Here is a 20,820-nt window from a genome sequence, read left to right on the forward strand (position 1 = left end):
CCTACCTACCCTGACAGAATTTCAAAATTAACACAAAACAAGGAATTCTCATGAAAATCATGGATATGAGATAGTATAACTGCTACAATCTTTTGCTAGGAAACATTATATGTTTATATTAAGTAAAAAATTATCTATTCCTAGAACATCAGTTATTTAGCATGCTATCATTTCAGGAAAAAGAAATTATTCTCAACTGGATTTTTACCTCCTTCTTGGAGACCTGCTTCTCCTCCTTGGAGTTCTACTTCGCCTGAGTGGTGAACGAGATCTCCTACGGATAGGAGATCTACTTGATCTTCTTCTAGTTGGAGACCATCTGCTAATAGGACTGACATCTTTTGATCTCTCACGTCTGCTAAGAATATCATCTCTAGGACGTGTTCTTGAAAGAATAAGAAAAGTGGATAGAAAAATAAATTAAAATCCTTCTATTATCTAGAATATTGGGGAGGAAAAAAAGAAAAGAAATTTAAACATTAAAAAAACCCCAAATACACATACACACATGCACCAAATGATATAGGGGGAGGAGAAGAGTATTGAAAAAGAGCCTCAAGTTTCCTTATGTGAAACTGTCTCTCTCTAATGTTAAAGTCCACTTGTACAAGCCCAGATAACCCCTCTGCCCTGACTTCACAGCTAAACAAAAACTTTTTAAATTTATTTTTAAAACATTAATTTTATATTAGACTTGTTGGCTCTGACTTTATAGGCAAGATTAAAAAGAAAAAAGGCAATTCCCACATGAGAACCAGATTCTCTTTTTTTTTTTGGTTTATAATGATTTTGTTGTCTTTGGAATCCCCAGAGCCTGACACATAATAGGTAATTAATAAATACTTGTGAATCACTATTATTCAAAGCCAAGATCATTTCTGGTTTTGGTTTTTGTGCTTATTACTAGTAATAACATCTTTAAAGAATATATTCAAACTGACTAGGATTTTAAATAAAATTCAGATAATAAAAAGACAACAAAATAATTCATTATATCCAAGATGGATTCATACCAAGGATTCAGAAATGATTCAATATTAGGAAAACAATTAATATTCACTGATACGGAAAATACACAAACAGGGAAGAGTCCTTATTTGTTAATATGATAAGGAATATATTTAAAACCACACTCCAGCACTGGAGACTTTCTCAGTACAAACAGATATAAAACAAAGGAAGCATCCTCCTCCCACCATTATTTGACACAGTTCCTGGAATGCTAGCTATAGCAATAAGAGAATAAAATAATAGAATAGAATAAACTTAAACTAAAAAATAAAAATTAAAAGTATAAGCAACAAAATACACAAATATCCTTTATTTGCAAATGGCATGATAGTATACAAAGAAAATAGCAAATAAACTAATCTAATAATAAATTATAATAAATATATAATAAAACAATATAAATAACTAAATAGCTGAATGAAAAATATTCGTAAAAATCAACAGTATTTTTGTATAATACTAATAAAACCTAAGAATAAGAAATTCCATTTTTAAAAAATATGAAACAGGAAATAAACTTTCAAGAAAGATGAAAAATTTGCATAAAACACAATGACCAACAAAACTACAAATCATTTTATAAAAATTCAAGAAGTCATTTGAAAGAATCTTGTCAGTTTCATCACTTTACTATATTCACTTATCAAAAGGATATTTCTGAGAGCTTGACAATGAGCAAAATACCTAAATTCTCAAAATAAATAATGAGATCATAAAGCAAAAACAAACAAAAAACAAAACAAAACAACAAAAAAAAGTAACCTAAAATCTGACATATACAAGAACATGAATTGTTGAGAACTATTCGCATTTTTACAGTAACAGGCAAAAAAGAAAATTAGACAAGAATTTTGAAGAAATTAGATGTAGCCCAACATCTTGCACTATTAACACAGTATAATCAACATGGATATTTAATATGAATTCAATAAAAGGTCGCAACTTAAAATTTAGAAGAGAATAAATAAGACAGAATACTTTTCTTAACAGAAGATGAAAAAGATCACAAGAGAAAAGACAACTGTGAAATTTTAAAAGTTTTTGCATAAATAAGAGTAAAAAAGATAAAATTAGAAAAGAAACTGCAGAAAAATTCTTTGCACCACATATCAATAGTTCAATCTCCAAAACAAAAATCATGAAGAACGATTGCCTAATACATAAATACTCAAAAGGATCAAAGAGATCAAAGATAGAAAGAAAGATCTCAATTGTGCTATAAGAAACAATAAATTTTTAGAATTCAGGGAAGCATGAGAAAATTGGTACAGATTAATAGAGAGCAAACTGAACAGAACCAAGAGACAATACACAATGATTACAATATAAATGAAGTTAAAAAAAAATGAAAAGACATATACCAAAATAATCATTGAACAAAACAAGCATTCAATGTTTAAGAGACACCTAAAAAAAACTGTCACATAAATGAGATGGAATATTATTGTTCAGAATGAAGAATATATAAAATTCAGAGAACTTTGTATAAATCTTGTATAAAGTAATGCAGAATGAAATACACAGAAAGGAGATTAATATACATAATGACTACAAGTAAATAAAAAGTTCACAAAAGCAGTTTAACTCCCACAGAACAGGTAATGAAACAAAACTTTGCCCTTATGGTAGACTGGAACAAATGTTAGATATATTGTTAAATGTGGTCACTGCTTAAGATGTTTTTGTTTAAAACTATTTTTCTTTGATAAAAAGAGAATGTTCAATCCGGAGAAGTAAAGATGAAAATGATTGATGTAAAGATAAATGCCATTAATTATACACAATTCCTGTTTATATGGGAGAATAAAAGGAAAGAGTCATTTTAACAAATATATCTGCTTATGCGATGAGATGAATACAAGCTCAATATAGAACTTCGTTTAATATCAAAGAAAAACTTAGAATAAAGCTTGCCTTACAGTACTTTAAGTGGAGCTCCAAACTAATTTAGATAGGAATCACAATCTAAGCTCAAAGCTTAGTTTAAGTGCTAGCTCCACTCCTGTGCTACCTGTTACTCTACTTCTGTTGCAGATACTTCAAAATCTGAACCTTTAGGAAACAGAAGACATTATTTAAAAGTCAGCAAATAATGAAGTAACTACTATGTGCCAGGCACTGCTAAGAACTGAGAATAAAAAATAAAAAAAATTCCCCTCAGGAAGCAGTCTAATAAGAGCTTGCCAAAAAAAAAAAAAAAAGCCTATATAAAACAAAAATTTGAGATGGTAGAAGGAAAACACTAACATTAACAGAGATCAAGAAAGGCTTCCCAAAGAAAAATGGGATTTTAGCTGATAAGGGCAGAGAAGACAAGGGGCAGAGGTAAGGAAGGATGAGAAGTAGCCAGTGAATGCCCAGATTCTGGAGATGGGATTGTCTTGTATTAGAAGTTCTGAATGTCAAAAATTTTATTTTTGAACCTGATGGTGAGAGAGATGATCTACAGGAGTTTACTGAATAGGGGTCATAAAGAAATAGGGCAGTAAGGAGAAGGTAGATTATCAACGAAACCAATTATTTGAAAACCCTATTGTGTAATATCATCTTTAAAATGTAATATTCTCTGTTGAGGTATTCTTGGGGTCTCTGGCAGCAGCCTTTCTTTCAATTCAGAGTAATCACCACACAAGTGTAGCCAGGTGTTAAAGTCCAAATCCTTTATTGTCTCTTTCAAAGTCTTGTCTCCTTTCCTGGAGCCAGGTTAGCTTTCTTAGAGGCCTATCTCTCTCCTTTGCTCAGAGTGCTTAAGTAAGCTCCTGCCTCCTTCTCTGCCCTCTGAATTCTTCGAATCCAAAGATTTGTGCTTCAGCCTGCAGCCACCACAAAGGTGGACGATGGAATGAATCCGTCTCAGCCTCTCCAGAGCTTCTAGTGCACTTGTCTTTTCTGGACCTGAGACCTTCTAGCTTATATGCTATACACTGAGTACAAACCAATCATTACATTACTAAGAAACCATTATTTGTTGTAGGATTAAATAAATGCTAAACTAGATTTAAGCATTGTCTCAATTCTACTTAGTAACTTGTTTCAACTTTTGGCCCATAACAACTCTTTGTAGGATTAAATCAACCATACTGAACCATGCTAAGTTAGATAACTATTGTCTCTTATCAATTCCACTGACTTAGTACCTTGTAAGAATCCTTTGTTTCAAGTTCAGAGTTCTGGCCCCTAACACTGATGAATATAATAGATTACAAATATTTTATTCTTGCATTTTATAAAACAAGATATGGTGAGGTAATTAGTTAAAGCTGCAAATGATGGCAAAGGAGGAGTTAAGACATAATTTATTTAAAACTAAGAAGTTAAACTTCAGAAGACAAAGTTATAAAATAGAAATAATTTACTCATAATTTTTCTTTTTTCCCTGAGGCAATTGGGGTTAAGTGATTTGCCCAGGGTCACACAATTAGGAAGTGTTAAGTTGTATTTGAACTCAGGTCCTCCCAACTTCAGGGCTGATGTTCTATCCACTACACTACCTAGCTGCCCCTTTTACTCACAATTTCAAAGGGAAAAGGAAAAATGGTTCATATGATCAAATACATTTTTATGATTTTAACAACTTATTTTAAAGAGAACTTTCTTGAATTCTTAATCCTTTTAGTGACCTCTAGAATCTCTCCATGATTCTTCATTCTCCCTTTATTCACCCCTGCTTTGGCCTCTCTTTCCAGTCTTGATCCTATTGTGGGCCAGATTAATTGTACACTCAGCCATCCGAGAATGCCTTGCCTCCTTGTTCTATAGGCCAGCCACAGCTTTTCAAATTCAACTGTGGTTAAACCCCATCCGGCCCCGCCACTTCTCTGTTCTCATTCACATTGAACAAAGTAATACAATTAGGATCAATATATTCATTGAAAATTTATGCTATTTAATATCATGGGCCCTCCATATTGCACAAAAATCCTTTTATTCTTCTCTTTACCTTATTAATAAGGGCAGCTAAGTGATGTAACAGAATTCGGGGCCCAGAATCAGGAAGACTCTTTTCCTGAGTTCAAATCTGGTCTCAAGAGACAAGCTGTATGATCCTGAACAAATGACTTAACTGTATTTGCCTCATTGTCTTCATCTGCAAAATGATCTGGAGGAAATAACAAACTACTCAAGTGTCTTCACCTAGAAAATCCCAAATGGAATTCCAGAGTCAGACACAACTGAAAACCATGAAGTACCTAATCATTCCCTTTTTAATAGTTCTTCCAAGTATTATCTCTATCATTCCACAGTCCCATCTTATTCATTGGAGGGCCTCACCTCCTATTTTCAGTGAAGAAAAGTGTCATTCTTTTTTCTCATTCAGTACTTCAAAACCCTTATCTCCCATTCCCTACTCCTCTGCTAGTCTTTGATTAAGAGATGGGTCTCTAGAAATGATCCAACCATTCTGGAGAAAAATTTGGAACTATGTCCAAAGGGCTATAAAACTGCATACCTTTTAAACCATCAATGTCTCTACTGGGCCTGCATCCGAAAGAGATCATAAAAAAAGGAAAAGGACCCCCATGTACAAAAATATTTGTACCAGTCCTTTGTGTAGTGGCAAGTAATTGGAAACTGAGTGAATGCCCAGCAGTGGGGAAATGGCTAAATTAGTTATGGGATATGAATGTTATGGAATATTATTGTTCTACAAGAAATGATCAGTAGGATGATTTCAGAGAGACTGGGAGAGACTTACATAAACTACTGCTAAGTGAAGTGAAAACCAGAGAACATTGCACGCAGCAACAAAAAAGATTATGTAGTGCTCAACTGTAATAGACTTGGCTCTTCTCAACAATGCAGTGATCCAAGGCAATTCCAACAGACTTAGGATAAAAAATATCTACATCCAGAGATAGAACTATGGAGACTGAATATAGATCAAAGCATAGTTTTTTCACTTTGGAAATGTTTAAAAGGACTTGCACTTGTTTAACCTATATCAGATTACCTACTGTCCTGAAGAAAGAAAGAAAAATTTGGACCAAAGTCTTACAAAAATGAGTATCAAAAACTATCTTTACATGTATTTGAAAAAATAAAATATTTTTGAAAAATGTTTTTAATTTAAAAAAGAAAGAGTTGGGATTCTTGATGAAAAATAAAGAAGAGAGTGTAAAAGCTGGCTTTAAGCTTTACATCAAAAAAACTAAGGACATGGCAATTGGTCCTATCATTTCCTTGCAAACAGAAGAAGAAATGGAAGCAAGTGTCAGATTATATATTCTTGTACTCAAGGATCACTGCAAAGTGACTGCCGCCACACTCCTTGGAAAGAAAATTATGGCAAATCTATACAGCAAATTAAAAACTATGGTTCTTCTATTAGCAATACATGACTGTGAAAGGTGAACTTAGAAGAAAAATTGAGCATTACAGGACTCAATACTTTCAATTTATGGTGACAGAAGACTTTTGAGAGTCCCTTGGATAGCAAGGAGGTCAAACCAATCAATACATAAAAAAATTAATTCAGGCTATTTACTAAAAGGTCAAATACTGAAATTGAAGCTTAAAAACTTTTGATAACATAATGTGAAAAAGGGTCTCATTGAAAAAGACCGATGTTGGGGGAAAATGAAGATGAGAGAAATAGTGTCATGGCAACAGTCAACATGAACTTGGACAGACAATATGAGGAGAATAGCTCGAAGGATCTGGCACATATGGTTCACGGAGTCATGAAGAATTGAATACAATAACTGACGGAACAAATCCATCAAAGAACTAGAACAAAAATATCCATTGGTTAAAGAATGAATGAAAAAAAAAAAAAACTATGGTATGTAAATGGAATAGAATTTATTTTATTTTCACTTTCCACACTTATAACTCTAAAAGTTCCTTTATAATTGATAGTACCGCCATCATCTAATTATCTACATTTATAATCTTTTAATTCTTGACTCTCAATCTCCACTGTCTAATCAAATACCAAGTAACAAGTATGGCTTCCAACCCTTACTCTAGAATCACACACCTCTTCCCTGTTTCAGATCCTCAGCATCTTGCTAGTTGTACTATTGAAAAAATCTCATAATTCATCCCTTGCCTCCAAACTCTTTTATTTCCAATCCATCTTCCACATGGTTGTCAAACTGATGTTTCCAAAGAACACGTCCAACCATGTTGCTGCCTATTCAAATTCAGTATTCTCTTTAGGATAAAATACAAACTCAAACTGGTATTTAAAATCTTTCCTCAATTTGCCTCCTATATATCTTTCTAATATTTTATATTTTTCCTCTTTCTGAACTCACCACTATAGTCAAATTAACCTGGCTAATCTAAATCCTATATAAAGCATCCCACCTCCATTATCTGTGGCATTGTATAAATGGTCTCTTGTTTCTGGAATAGGCTTTCACTTAACCAAAATTCTAAATAGTTTTGATATTACTAACTACCTGCCTTTCTTCAAATTTCTCCCTGCTTGTTAGAGTATGTATGTTCTTCCTCTTGAAATTACTTTGTACATATTTTGTATTACTTACTTTTAAATGTGTTATAACCCCCTTCATAAAATGTATGCAGCTTTAAGGAAATCACTGTTTCATTTTTGTCTTTGTAACCCCCTGCACACAGTAGATACTTACTTAATAAAATGAACTGCTTTATATCTAAGGTCATCTATTAAAAGCCAATATGATACACATTACATATGTACTGGAAAATTCATAATTGCAATTTCCTTCATTTAGAATTATACTGAAATAAGCAACTTCATAAGCATAATATGAAATGTGATATAAGTATCTCCAGAAAAAAAGCTTACCAACCCAAAAAGCCTTCTATTAAGCACCAACTAACTGCAATAAGCTTACTTTTATTTTCTTGGGAATGTACAATTAACAAAAAAACTAAGTATATGCCTCATTATTTAAGAAGTGTGCCTATCAATGAATCCAGAAACATTCCACACAGGAGAGGGTAAATGAATGTGAAGAAAATTGAGTATTCTAAGAGGGGGGAGGTGAGGATGAAATGCATTTCAGATATAGATGTCAGTCTGTTCAAAGGCCGATACAAAGAGTAGAGATGGAATGTTGAATTCCAAGACTAAAAAATAAGCCAGTTTGGTTGGAACACAGCATGCATGAAAAATAAGCTAAGAAGTATACTAAAAAGCTAGAAAGCAGAGGATTTTAAATGTTCAACTGAAAAATCTGTGTTCAACCTAGGAGGAAGAAGGGAGGGAGAGTTCCTAATAAGAAAAATGACATAGTTAAGACTTATTCTTTAGAAATATTTGGTAGTCAGCAAGATGAATACAGAGAGGCTTGGAGAGACTTACGTGAACTGATGCTAAGTGAAATGAGCAGAACCAGGAGATCATTATACACTTCAACAACAATACCGTATGAGGATGTATTCTGATGGAAGTGGATATCCTCCACAAAGGGAAGATGCAATTCAGTTCCAATTGATCAATGATGGACAGAATCAGCTACACCCAGATAAGGAACACTGGAATGAATGTGGACTACTTGCATTTTTGTTTTTCTTCCCAGGTTATTTTTTACCTTCTGAATCCAATTTTTTTTGTGCAACAAAAGAACTGTATGGATCTGCACATATATATTCTAAGATATACTTTAACATGTTTAACATGTATGAGATTGCCTGCCATGTAGAGGAGGGGATGGAGGGAGGAGAAAAGTTGGAAGAGAAGTGAGTGCAAGGGACAATGTTATAAAAATTACCCATGCATATGTTCTGTCAATAAAAAGCTATTAAAAAAAGAAAGAAATATTTGGTAGTCAAACAGAGGCTAGATTGGAAAGGAGAGAGAGCTAGGGGCAGGAAGACCATTAAGAGACTAAATCAAGAATAGACTATTAAAATATTTAAGTCTAGTTAAGAGATGAAGTGAGTTCTAAGTAAGTGGTGGCTGTGGAGACAATCTACATGGTTGACTGGGTAGGAAGATTTGTTAATGAGAGAAAAGAGTCATGAGTTAATAGGAAAGTTAAAAAAGTTGTTTTCAAGAACTTTTGAAGCACATTTATACATGTATAAAATCTAATTACAATGTAAAAGCCAGTGGTATTATGACACTGATTTTGATACAAATTATTTTTCACTAAAATAAGATTATTTCCCATAATGTTTAATTTGTAATTCAATTAATATGAATTACAAATATGAATTTTTAAATGTTTAATTCAGATAGGACCCAAAGCAAAACCATTTATCATATATACTTATCAACATTATCAACAAAACTTTCAAACATCACCTGCAATTTTCAATCGAGTAAATATTCTCCCCAATACTAAAAAGACCAGAGATTTGCCACTCTAGTTCATAAAAATAGGCTAGTAGCAAGGAAGGATTGAATTTATTCTCTGAGAATAAGTTATTGTTTATTACTAGGAAAAAACATCCAGACCTCCCTAGAGGTGAGACAAGAAGGGTTTTGAAAAGATGGGAAAAAAAAATAGAATTCTTAGTTGAGTCCTACTAGCTTCTTCACTTTCTGCACTAAGGAAATATTATTCTTTATGATGACAACAGGGAAGAGTTAAGATACATAGTCATTTAAATATTGTCATGTAGATGAAAGGAAAGAACAGTGTGGAGAAATTCAATTTAATTTTTAAAAGAAACAAAAAAAAATTTAAAACTTTTTGCTTTTAGAATTAAAAACAAGTCACACAAAATCATTCAACAAATATAACAGACAATAAAAATGAATACTTTTTATGAGAATACACAAAAAAAGAGAAAATATTCTCATGGAATAAAACTCCAGTTCTGTAATGTAAATGATACCTTTAAAGATACTTAAAGCCTTGTTAGTATAGTTCTTTGTATTTATTTCATAACCTGGATAAATTTTAATTAAGACCTGGAGCTTTGCTATCTTTACCTAGGAGATTAGAACAACAGAAGCTGTCTACATAAAACTGTTTTCTCTGCAATACATGTACACAAGTGCACATCAGAAAAATTTTGGACCATTAGAAGGTTCCTTAATGAGCCCAGACAGATGAAGTGATTTAATCAGTCACTCATATAGAAGGTGACAGAGTTAATAAGAGAAGAAAGATCCCTTCCAGAGTCAGTATTCTTTCTCAAAAGGCAGCCTGCTATCTCTCTATAATAAACTCCAGAATAGTTTTACTAAGTCATGGGTGGATTACACTGCTAGATCCTTAATTGTATCACTGATTACAAATTCAAAGGGGTTCAGAAATCATCTTCCTTATTTGTACAACAAAAAGGTAGGATTAGTTGACCTTTAAGGCCCTTTCCAGCTACAAATTTGTGATTTTTATGATTCCAACTAATGACTTAAAGCTAACCGATCATTTATACACTTCCCCACACAGCAAATAAAAAGGCATGTTTTTCAAGTTAGAATGTTATTTATCTTAAACATCATTATATATGGTAGAATAAAGAAACGTTTTTCCAGCTATATAGTTTTTCCCCACAATTCATTAAAAATGAACAAAAATTTAATAGTTTGCACTTAATCCTCTAAAATATAATTTAAAGCATTCACTAAAATCACTTAGCAATTTTTTAAAAGATAGGGCAAATTTTAAGTACTGATAAATTTACTAAAAGGATTGAGCTTAAAAATTTTTAATGAAATTACCTTGGAGAAGAAAGCCTTCTCCTTTCTGGTTCTCTTCGTTTTCTTTCCACTGATCGACTCTTTGCTCTTCTACCAGGAGACAAAGTCCGAGATGGTGATTTACTTTGCTTGGATCTCCGATCATTAAGTAGTGGGGACCTACTTCGTCTTGATTTATCACGCTGTTTGGGAGATAAACTTTTTCCTTTAGGACTACGACCTGGTCTTCTACTTGGGGATCGATTTTCTTTCCCAGAAGAAGCATCTTTAGAAGGAGATTTAATTGGCTTCTTTTCTTTATCAGTCTCAGATCGTTTGGATTTCCTATCTTTGGATCGTGACCTTCTGTCTTTGGATTTGCTTCTTAGTTCTATTGGAGATTTGGATTTTTTTCCACGATCACGACTTTTGCTTTCATTTATAATTGGGGATTTCTTTCGATCCTTTGATTTGCTTTTATCTTCTACTTTAATCTTATCCTCGGGAGGGGATTTGGCTTTTCCAATTTTCTCCTGAGATCGCCTTTTAAGTGCTGGGGATTTTGATTTTCTTGCTTGATCTTGAGATTTGCTTCTTTTAGATGGACTTTTGGACTTTTTTCTTTCTTTAGACTTACTTCTAGTTGTTTTTTCTTTAATTCCTTCAACACTTCCCTTGCTTTTCTTTTTATCAGATCTATGTCTAGTCCGTTCTTTTGATCTGCTTTTGCTTCTTTTCTTTGAACTATTTTTATTGTCAACAAGTTCAAGTTTCCCCTTAGTGTTTGATGACCTAGCAGTTGATCTATTCCCATTTCTTGCCTTTTCATGTATTTCTCCTTCTTCTTCAGAACCTGACTCATATCCTTGTAATATTAGCCCCATCCCAGACTGAACTTTTCCTTCCATCAACTCATTATCAAGTTCAGCTTTAATCAAAGCTCTCTGTTTCTCCAAGTCTTCCAGCAAAGCTAAGTCATCAATTTTAGTTCTTTTTGCTGGAGATGCACCTTCTTTGTCAGAGGCATCAATAACCTCTTTTCGTTTATGTTTCTTATGTTTATGCTTATGTTTATGTTTTTTGTCCTTGTCATCTTCTGAAGAATGTTTATGTTTCTTGTGTTTGTTTCTATGTTTGTGCTTCTTTTTTTTGTGTCGACTGTGCTTGTTTTGAGATTGGTCCTCCTCTGATACTTCTCCATTTTCTTCATTTATGCTTTTTTCAGAATTATCTGCATCTTCCATCCTAGAAATATATAAAATGAAAATCTTAAAAGCCATAATTTTAAAAATTTGTAACTATATAAAATGATTCATTTTAAAAATAACTTCTAGGTATTTGAATCATTTGAAATACACTAAGAGATATCACCAAACCAAAGTAATAATGACTTAACATTGTTCTCAGAACCTTATATTAGCATTACATTAAAAGTGTTATGTAAATGTAGTTAAGTGTTTTACAAATATTTCATATGATTAGGGACAGCTAGGTGGATAGAACACCAGCCCTTAAGTCAGGAGGACCCTGTTTAAAGTTCAAATCTGACATCAGACACTTAACATTTCCTGGCTGTGTGACCCTGGGCAAGTCTCTTAAGCCCAGTTGCCTCAAAAAAAAAAAAAAAAAAAAAAAAAAAATCGTGTGTGTGTGTGTGTGTGTGTGTATTTCATTTGATTCCTACAACAAACCTGAGAGATAGGTGATATTATGATCTGCATTTTACATTTGAGGAATTGGAAGCATAGAAAGGTGCTTTCTTTCCCAGGATTACACAGTTTAGAAGCATCGGAGGCAAGAGCTGAACTCAGATCTTCCTGACTCCAGGCCCACTGCTACACCTAGCTGCTGCATATAAAGTTCTAGGCACAAATAAATTACATCCAAGAACAGGAAGGGTTTCAAATGAGATCATAACTCATTCCCTTTAAATAAAAAACATGAATTATCACCTCCCTTTCTGGAGAAGGAAATGCAAATATGTTTGTGTTTGAAGTGGAAGAATGCCTGTTTATCTCCCCCCTCATTCCCACGCCAACCTTTAATGGTTGCCTTATAGGCTTGAGATCTACAAGATCTTTCTGAACTTTTTGAAGAAATATAGGCCAGCAGTAACTCTCAAGATTTCCTATAGAAGAACATGGTTAGTTCATAGCAGAAGTTGATATATATTTGCATCTTTGGTCTGGAAATGAGTTCTTAAAAACTGCCTGATAGGAAACTGGTAACAAGAAATTGATATTTTACTACTTTTTTAGAAGACGTACAAGTGGAGAAAGATGGGAAATGTTTCCTTTCTAGCAGTGATCTAAACAACGGGGGTGGTATAGGGAGTGGAGCACTCTAGGAGAAAATTAGAATGTAGTGTGACAGGAAAACTAAGAGCTGGATTCTGAACACAAGAGACAAATCCCTGCTCTTTCACTTACTAGTCTCTGGGATGTGGGCTACTTTTATTTTGCCATTAAGTAAAAATATTTCTAGTTATTGTCCTGGGTTTAAGAACCCTTTCTTTTAAGCAAGTCTTTCTCCAACTTAATGTAGATTTATGGTTCTATCAGCTCTTACTGGAACAAGAAAGCATCCTTTTTTTTCCCCTTCAATTGTCACTCTGCCTTCTATCTTGCCACAAAAGACAGTACAGGCTCTCTTCATGGAACAGGTCTTCAAGCTCCAGGGAGAGAGATTTGAGGTCCCTGATAATTTTAAGTACCTGGGAAAATGTTATGCTGCTACTAAAATAAACTAGTAAGGAGAAGGGTAGGGAAAAAAAATGTATATATATATATATACACATATATATATAAAAATTAGAGAACGAAAGAGCTTCCAGGAGACTAGAAATAACCATATATTATCCTAATTTCAAAACAAGTATAACTATAAACCAATGAACCCGTTAATTTTTAATAATTTATTAAAGTCATTAACATTTATCCAGGGTGAGAATAGATTTCACCAAACCCATACATAATAACTCATACATAATATTGCAAATAAACCCATTTTTTTGCATAAGATTAAATTAATAAGTCAAAAAAATTCTATGCAACAAGTATATTTTGATTTCAATAAAGTATCCAGATAATGTCTGCACATCTTTATAAACAAAATGAACCTATACAGACTGGTTTAAAGTACATTTATTTAAACAAATTTGTAGTTGGTGGAACAACACAAACTAAATTTTAGCTTGACAGATTCATGTTGATCTAGAAGGATGTCTCCAATGGTATGAAGATATGAATTTCAAATTCAAACCATGAATACAAAGGTAAATGCCATTTGGCATTTCAGTAAATCAAGATTCAAGAAGATCTCATAATACTATAAATTGAAGACTAAACAAAATTTAATTTAATAGGGATATAGGTATATGACAAAACGTTATGATTATGTAATATCATGCAAAGATATAGTTATCTGCCTCTGAGTCCTTTCTATCTTATACTCTAAGTTTCATAAGGGCAAAGACTACTTATATGCTTCACAAAATCTGCTGAGTAGAATATTTTTCTGATTAAAAAATCCTATCTAAGTTTAAAGGAAAAAAAGACCTAGAATGTAATTTTAGGCCATAAGAGTATCCATATAAGGATGATATTAATTCACTATAATGTATCCTATATTGATGAGACAAGTATTAGGTTTTGTTCTAGGTATTCTGTTTCTTTTTTGCTAAGGCAATTAGGATTAAGTGACTTGCCCAGGGTCACACAGCTAGAAGTGTTAAGTGTCTGAGGTGAGATTTGAACTCAGGACTGGTTATCCTATTTTAATAGGGACACTGACAAAAATATTTCAAGAACTAACATGTGGAAGGCAGCACAAATAGGCAGAAATGAAACAGATTTCATCTTAATCTAAGGAAGAACTTTCTAATCAGTTTAACTAGTTTTTAGAAAATATTAAAATATACTACCTCCCACACCGTCATCAAAGTCATTCAAGCAAAGGGTGGATGTACATTTTTAGGAATGTTATGAAGATTCCTCACTAAGTAAATGATTAATCTCTTTAAGTTCCTTCCAAGGCTAACATTCTATTAGTGGATGTAATTAAAACAGTAGCAGAAGTAACATGTATTCTAGATAGATCTATAGCTGATAGTAATTTCAATATTTCAAGGACCTGTTATTCATGCAGATACTCCATTCATTTAAACAAATTGACAGATAACTCCAGAGAAACAAATAATAGTTAACAGTTCTACGGAGTTGGTGTTTTTAAGGTGATAAATCAAGAGGCGGAAGCAACCTGGGGCTAGACTGTGGGATTATATTTGTAATATTTTCAGCTTCCTAGAACCAGCCAAAAAGCTTATGCTCTATTAGGTCTTGAAGTATTGGAATGGTGAGGATAAGAGAAGCTGTTACCTGAGTATCACAACATTGGCAGAGTAGGACTGCAGTGGAAGGTTTGTTTTTAAATAAATATATTACACCATCTGCATTCTTCTCTATTATATCCTGAATCTCTCAGAAACACTATTTGAATTTGTATTTTCATTGTAAAACCATTTGTTTAATCTAGTCATGGAAGCCCAAACTCATGGACATTTTATACAATAAGAACAAAAGTGAAAAATCTTGAAAATATTGTTGAAAGTAGCCCTGTTCCTAGAACATCCAGATCCAAATCAAATGACCTGTTTCCCCCTAAAGTCCTTTTGTTTAATTGCTAATAAAGTTGACAATTCACTTCACCTTTGCCCTCGTTGCTGCTTAAAAATCTTATTCTACTCTAAGCAACACCTGTTTTTATTCCCTTTCGATTCTTCTCTCTTCAAGCTCACAATGTCCCCAACTCCCATTTTCAACAGATGACTTAGTTTCCTCTATCACTAAAAGACTTTGGAGAAGTCTGGAAGAAAGCTTCTTCAGTTTCCCCCTTTCTACTCAAAAGTTGTGAGCATTATCATTCATTCTTCTCTCCTTTCTTGTTTCAGAAAAGGAAGTGTTACCTACTCCTAGATCAAATTAATTCTATCTGTGGCTTCACTTCTTTCCCTATCACTAATTGTAGGACATTGCCCACAGTCATCATAAAGAGCAAGGTCTTAAAAGAGAAGCTCACTTTTGTATTCTTTTGAATTTGATATACTAGCGAGACAACCAAGTGATAACACATAAATAAGACAAGTAGAAATATAGATTACTGACTCAAGACACAGAATTAAAGAGATTGTTTTGTTTTGTTGGACTATGTATGTGTAATAAGTAAGGGTTTCTAACTGAAGGGGTTGTGGGAGGTGCTAAGTTAGAGATGTGATAAATGCACTCCCCCAAAATGTAATTAATGAAAACATTATTAAAATCATAGAAAACAAAAAGAGCTTCTAAAAGAAAAGAAACAAGTAGAGCAGGTTTATTACTACCCAGTTAAACTGAAATCTAGAATGTTTACACATGGATGTAATTAAAAAAAAAAAAAAAAACCCACACAACCAAGATTCAATGTTTCTTATATAAGCTACTGTAATTTTTTTTGGTAGAGCGAATTATAATTATTAAATAACAGTGAAAAAGAAAAAAATTAAAACTTTACAGGAGAAGTTGCGAGGGGAAAATGGGTTTCATTTTGGATATGCCAAGTTCAAGATGAAAATGAGACAGATGTTCATCAAGAAGTCAGTGATAAAGGACTAGTGTTTAAGAGAGACATTTCAGAGAGCAGAATGTTGCTAAATTTGTTTGATGTGGTTACTCTAACCAGTTTTTTGAAAACTTTCTAAAAAGTTTTTCTAACTTTTTTTTCATTGTTACAAAGAAGTGCTCAATTCCAGGAAAGGTAGCCATATAATACAAGCAAATAACAGTGTATTAAAAAACCTTTTACATTTGAATGAAGCTATTTTCCCTGGTTTCAATCTTCTACTTCTTTATGGGTTCTTCTCCATCGATCTATAAATATGCTCAATTTTCCCAAACTCTGAAGGCTTCCCTTTAGGATAAAACGTCTTGGTTATTGATAATTTCCTCCTCACCAAACCCAGTCTTTATTCTCCTAGGCATTTCTAGTATTTGACACTGGACCATCTTCCCTTTTCTCTGGGCATCAAAAACCATGCTCTCCTACTTCTCAAACAGACCCTTCCAATTTTCTTCACTTTCTAGTTCCCAGTACTCTTAAAACACCTCTTAAATATTCCTTCAGGGTATTTTCTTCACTTGCTTTTCTCCATATAATTAATCACTTGAATCCTTCAGATAAAAGTTATTTTGGACTGCACTGAGAATTTTACTTCCAGGACTTCAATGATTGCTTTTAGGCAAACAATGTTTAAATCTACATCTCTCCACTCAAACTTTATTCTGCATATAAAAAATACACTTCTAAGTATCTTATTCTTCACTAGCGAATCTAAGTCACATTATTTACTCAGTCTTCCAGGATTTATACTATGGTGTTATCCTTGGACATGAGAATTAAGGGAGGAGTTACTCTTACATTTATAATCTCTCACATCCTTTTCCTACATCTCCAAAACAACTATGTTGTCTTGACTATGAAAATACCTTTTAATAGTTCTTGTATTTAATCTCTCAACTCTTCTCAATCAAAACTTCCTTTATACCGCTGTTATACTCTATTCAGAAATGGTAGGTAACTTCTCTGTTCTAAAGTCTTCCTGGGCTCTCAATGATTAATGATTAAGGTTCAATTTTCTAAGCTTGTCATTTAACACAATCTGGAGACACTCAAGTTTTTTAAAGTATTATCTTGTATTAATCAATCCTTCACATTCTATGATCCACATTAACTACTTAACCATTCCCGTATTTGTCCAATATTTTAGTTTCCAGGCCTTATTGTATTTCCTATATCTAGAATACCCTCTTCATTCTATCTGAACTTTTATCTACTCATCTAAAGTAAAGCTTATTGACCATGTGTGTCATGTTATTAAGGCAATCAATTAAACTGAAATACAATTATCAAAACATTTTTCAAATAAAAACAAGATCATGGATCCCCCAGTTAAGAACTGTTTTAAAACCTACCTCAGATGTCATCTTCTTCAGGTCTTCCTTGAAATTCCTTCCCCATCAAATGACTATTTTTCTACCCAGACTTTTTACTTTGCCTTTGTTTCTATTTCTTCTGGCATCTTTGCAATACTATTTTGATCTTCTATGGATTATCTAAATATACTACTCATTTTTCTGTGTCCTATCACTCTATTATTCTGTAAGTTTCAAATGGATAAGGACCTTGTTTTTGTCTATCTATCGCTATGTTTAATAAAATATTTTCTGTGCACAAATGTTTAATAAATGTTTTACTAAACAAACTAATTTGGTAAAATTTAAAACTGTAGTTGGGTAAACAGTTTTGAAACTATTTAATAATAAAAATCCACACTGTTACTATTCCAAACTGAAGGATCATTAAAATATAGGAATGATGAGGGCATGAAGCACTTAATGTTTGTTAATTGGTATTCAAGTAATTGCTGAAATGAATCAAATAGAAATTAGTCCCTCAAAAAAAAAATTCAGATATTTCACAGTACTTGCAAGCTTTTGGATTGATCAAAAGAAAAACAAACTACCCCCAACCCAAAGCATTCTTCTAGTTCCAGTTGTGCCATCAGTGAAAAAGATTTGGCATTAATTTAGAAATCTGAATTCCTGTATAAGATCAGACAGTTTCAAAAGATCGCTAAATTATTAGCAATATTAATATAGCGATATTAAATTAAAACTCTAATTTTATAGCTGGCAAAAGTAAAAAGCTTACTCTATAAAGGGCTCAGAATGGGGGTACTAATATACAGAGGATAACTTGAGCTTCAGTCCTTTTAACTGAAAAAACTTTAGCCTCCAAGTTACAAATGTCAATGATACCAACTACTTTTTCCCTCCAAAGGCAGTTTTACCCCTTTCTCATCTGCAGTTTTTGCGGAGTGTGAACCACAAATTATTTTTAGTGGACGAACAAAAACCAAAAAAACATTCACAGTATAGCGATACTGTTTTTGGCATCTTTATCTTTTATATTTCTTAAGTTCTTAAATATATCATCTTAACTTTTGCAGATAATCCTCCTTTTCCCTAGATCATCTGCTTCCTCCTCCCATCCTCATCAAGAGTACAATCTGGAGCCAAACTTCGAGCCCTTGAAACGGTAGGCTACATGATATTTTAAGTTTAATTGTCAGCAATCAGAATGCCAATAAATACTGGGAAACCTACTAGGTGGCACAAGGAGTTGGGTGGTCCTCCTGCCTCCCGCCATCTGCCAAAAAATAGTCTATGATTTAAGTTTTAAGCTGAACGATCTAAGAGTGCCCCTGCCGCCCCCTTTCCGGATCCTAAATCTCATTACATGGTATAGGATGACAAAAGCAGGGCAGAGTACACATGGCAACAGCCACACGTCCGCTCCTGGAACCCACTCCCAGCGCGAGGCCACCGCAGCCAGCTCCCTAGCCCGTTTCCGGAGGGGCTCCTGGGAGGGGCGACGCAGGCGCCGGCCACGCGCACCGGACCTGTAGAGGCCGCTCGCGCCTGCGCCTCCCGGGGCAACGACGCGCGTCAGGCCGCAGCCGCCTCGGGCTCTAACAGCCACAGCCGGAGCAAGAGGGGTGCAGAGCGAGGCTCGCGAGCTGCCCGCCAGCTCCTCGCCGTCCTCCTGTAGCTGCCACTGCGTCCTCCACTTCCCACAGCATAATAGAAAGAGAGAGACAAAGTTTGGCTCTCACTCTTAGGCCTCAATTTCCCTTCCCCCCCGTGCAGTTCACCCGTATCTGCCTTCTGGTTCTCCTCCCGGGCCTTAGCCTTCCCGCCGTTACGCTACCAAGAATTATCACTTACTCAGGCGCTTCCCGCGGCGGCTGAGACTCTACGGCGGCCATTTTGAACTTCCCGACTCCTTGGCGGCAGCGGCTGCGGCTGCCGGGACAGGGGAAGGTGGTAGTTGGAAAGGAATCGTCGCGCATGCGCCCCACCCGGAGAAGAACGAAAAGAGGAATGAGTCCTCAATAACAATCCGGATATGAAACCCTTCATCCGGAGGGTGGAGCGTAAGGACGTCCACACGCACTTCCGGCAGGCTCAGGGGCGCGGTGATACGCTCCTTTATCCTTCAAAGGGGGTGGGAAGTTTAATATTCCTAGCACTTATTTGGGGGCAGTAATTAAATAGTTTTAAGAACTAACTTTATAAAGGTTCTCGTTGAGGTTTGTCTTCACAATTAAGTATACAAGAGGGAGTGCTGTTTGCATCCTTTCTCCGTTTCTTTTTGTCCCCGTCCCCTTCCAATTTACAGTCTCCAAACCAGAATTTAATTCCCATGTTTTGGCATGGATTTGAGCCAAAAATTTAAACTCCCCCAATTCCGGCCACGTATTAAGGACCTGTCACTTCATGAGTGTGTAATGTGGAAATGTCAAAGGTCTCAACATTTTTTTGTCTCCGGTTAGACGATTTCCTAAGGCTCAAAAGATAACCAGATACTCCAAAGCCACACAGCTAGTGAGTTTCATGGGTAGAAATGTAAGTCGGGGACTCAACTCTAAGCTTATAAAGAAAATAAAATTTTTACATCGATTCATCCACATTTATTGGGTAGCAGGAAAAAAAATCTAAAATAACCGTGTATACTCTTGAACATCCAAGAAGGTAAAAATAGATGCTATGAAATTTTGAAGGTGTGGATAGGAAAATTTTTTTTATCAAATCCCAGAATTTTAAAAAAGGGGGTGAGGGTGATGACGCAACTCCTAAAACACCTTAAGAGTCATGCAAGCTCAAAAAATAAAAAACAAACAAACAAACAAAAAAAAGGCTTTAGGTAACCTTATAGATCAAAAAGAAATAAAGGCAAAGTATAGAGACATTTAGATTTTACCTCTGATTTTTCTTTTTTATTTTGACATGCCCTTCTACAAAGTTCTTGGTATTTCCATCAGATAAAGAATAAACTATTGAATAAGCCACTAATAGAATCTGGACTTTCATCTGGAAGAAGATAAAAAGAATAGTCTGTAGAATTTGGGATATATTTCATGAAAACAAAAAAATTATGCTCCTCTTGATTTTCCTGACACTGATGTTTCTTGAATCATTCTTTTTCATTCTTCTTTGCAAGAGCACTCTCCAACTTCTCTATACCATTAGTATGGTTGTCCACTCTGTCCTGGGCTTTTTCTGATTTCATCTGCTATTATATACTCAAGGGTCATGTTTGATACTCCCAAATCTACATATCCAAATTTCATCAGTCCCCAGAATTTTAAG

General features: G+C 34.2%; 1 protein-coding gene across 5 annotated transcripts in view; it reads right to left on the minus strand.

The window, feature by feature from the left end:
* PRPF4B (pre-mRNA processing factor 4B) overlaps window positions 1-19,568 on the minus strand; it is a 46,734-nt gene extending 27,166 nt beyond the window's left edge. For 3 of the 5 annotated variants that reach the window (XR_007949405.1, XR_007949404.1, XM_051970748.1), the window contains exons 1-3: window positions 19,396-19,568; window positions 10,619-11,821; window positions 209-385 (exon numbers count right to left, since the gene is read on the minus strand). Coding sequence is in view for 3 of the 5 variants with exons in the window: in XM_051970748.1 (XP_051826708.1) it covers window positions 209-385; window positions 10,619-11,821; window positions 19,396-19,520 (1,505 nt within the window). In the remaining 2 variants the exon portion in view is untranslated. Of the gene's footprint in view, window positions 1-208; window positions 386-10,618; window positions 11,822-17,580; window positions 17,730-19,395 lie in introns of those variants that run through there. The other 2 variants (XM_051970749.1, XM_051970750.1) reach the window with 2 other exon arrangements.
* Window positions 19,569-20,820: the final 1,252 nt, after the last annotated feature.

Source organism: Antechinus flavipes, chromosome 1, assembly GCF_016432865.1.
Source record: "Antechinus flavipes isolate AdamAnt ecotype Samford, QLD, Australia chromosome 1, AdamAnt_v2, whole genome shotgun sequence".
Classification (NCBI taxonomy): domain Eukaryota; kingdom Metazoa; phylum Chordata; class Mammalia; order Dasyuromorphia; family Dasyuridae; genus Antechinus; species Antechinus flavipes.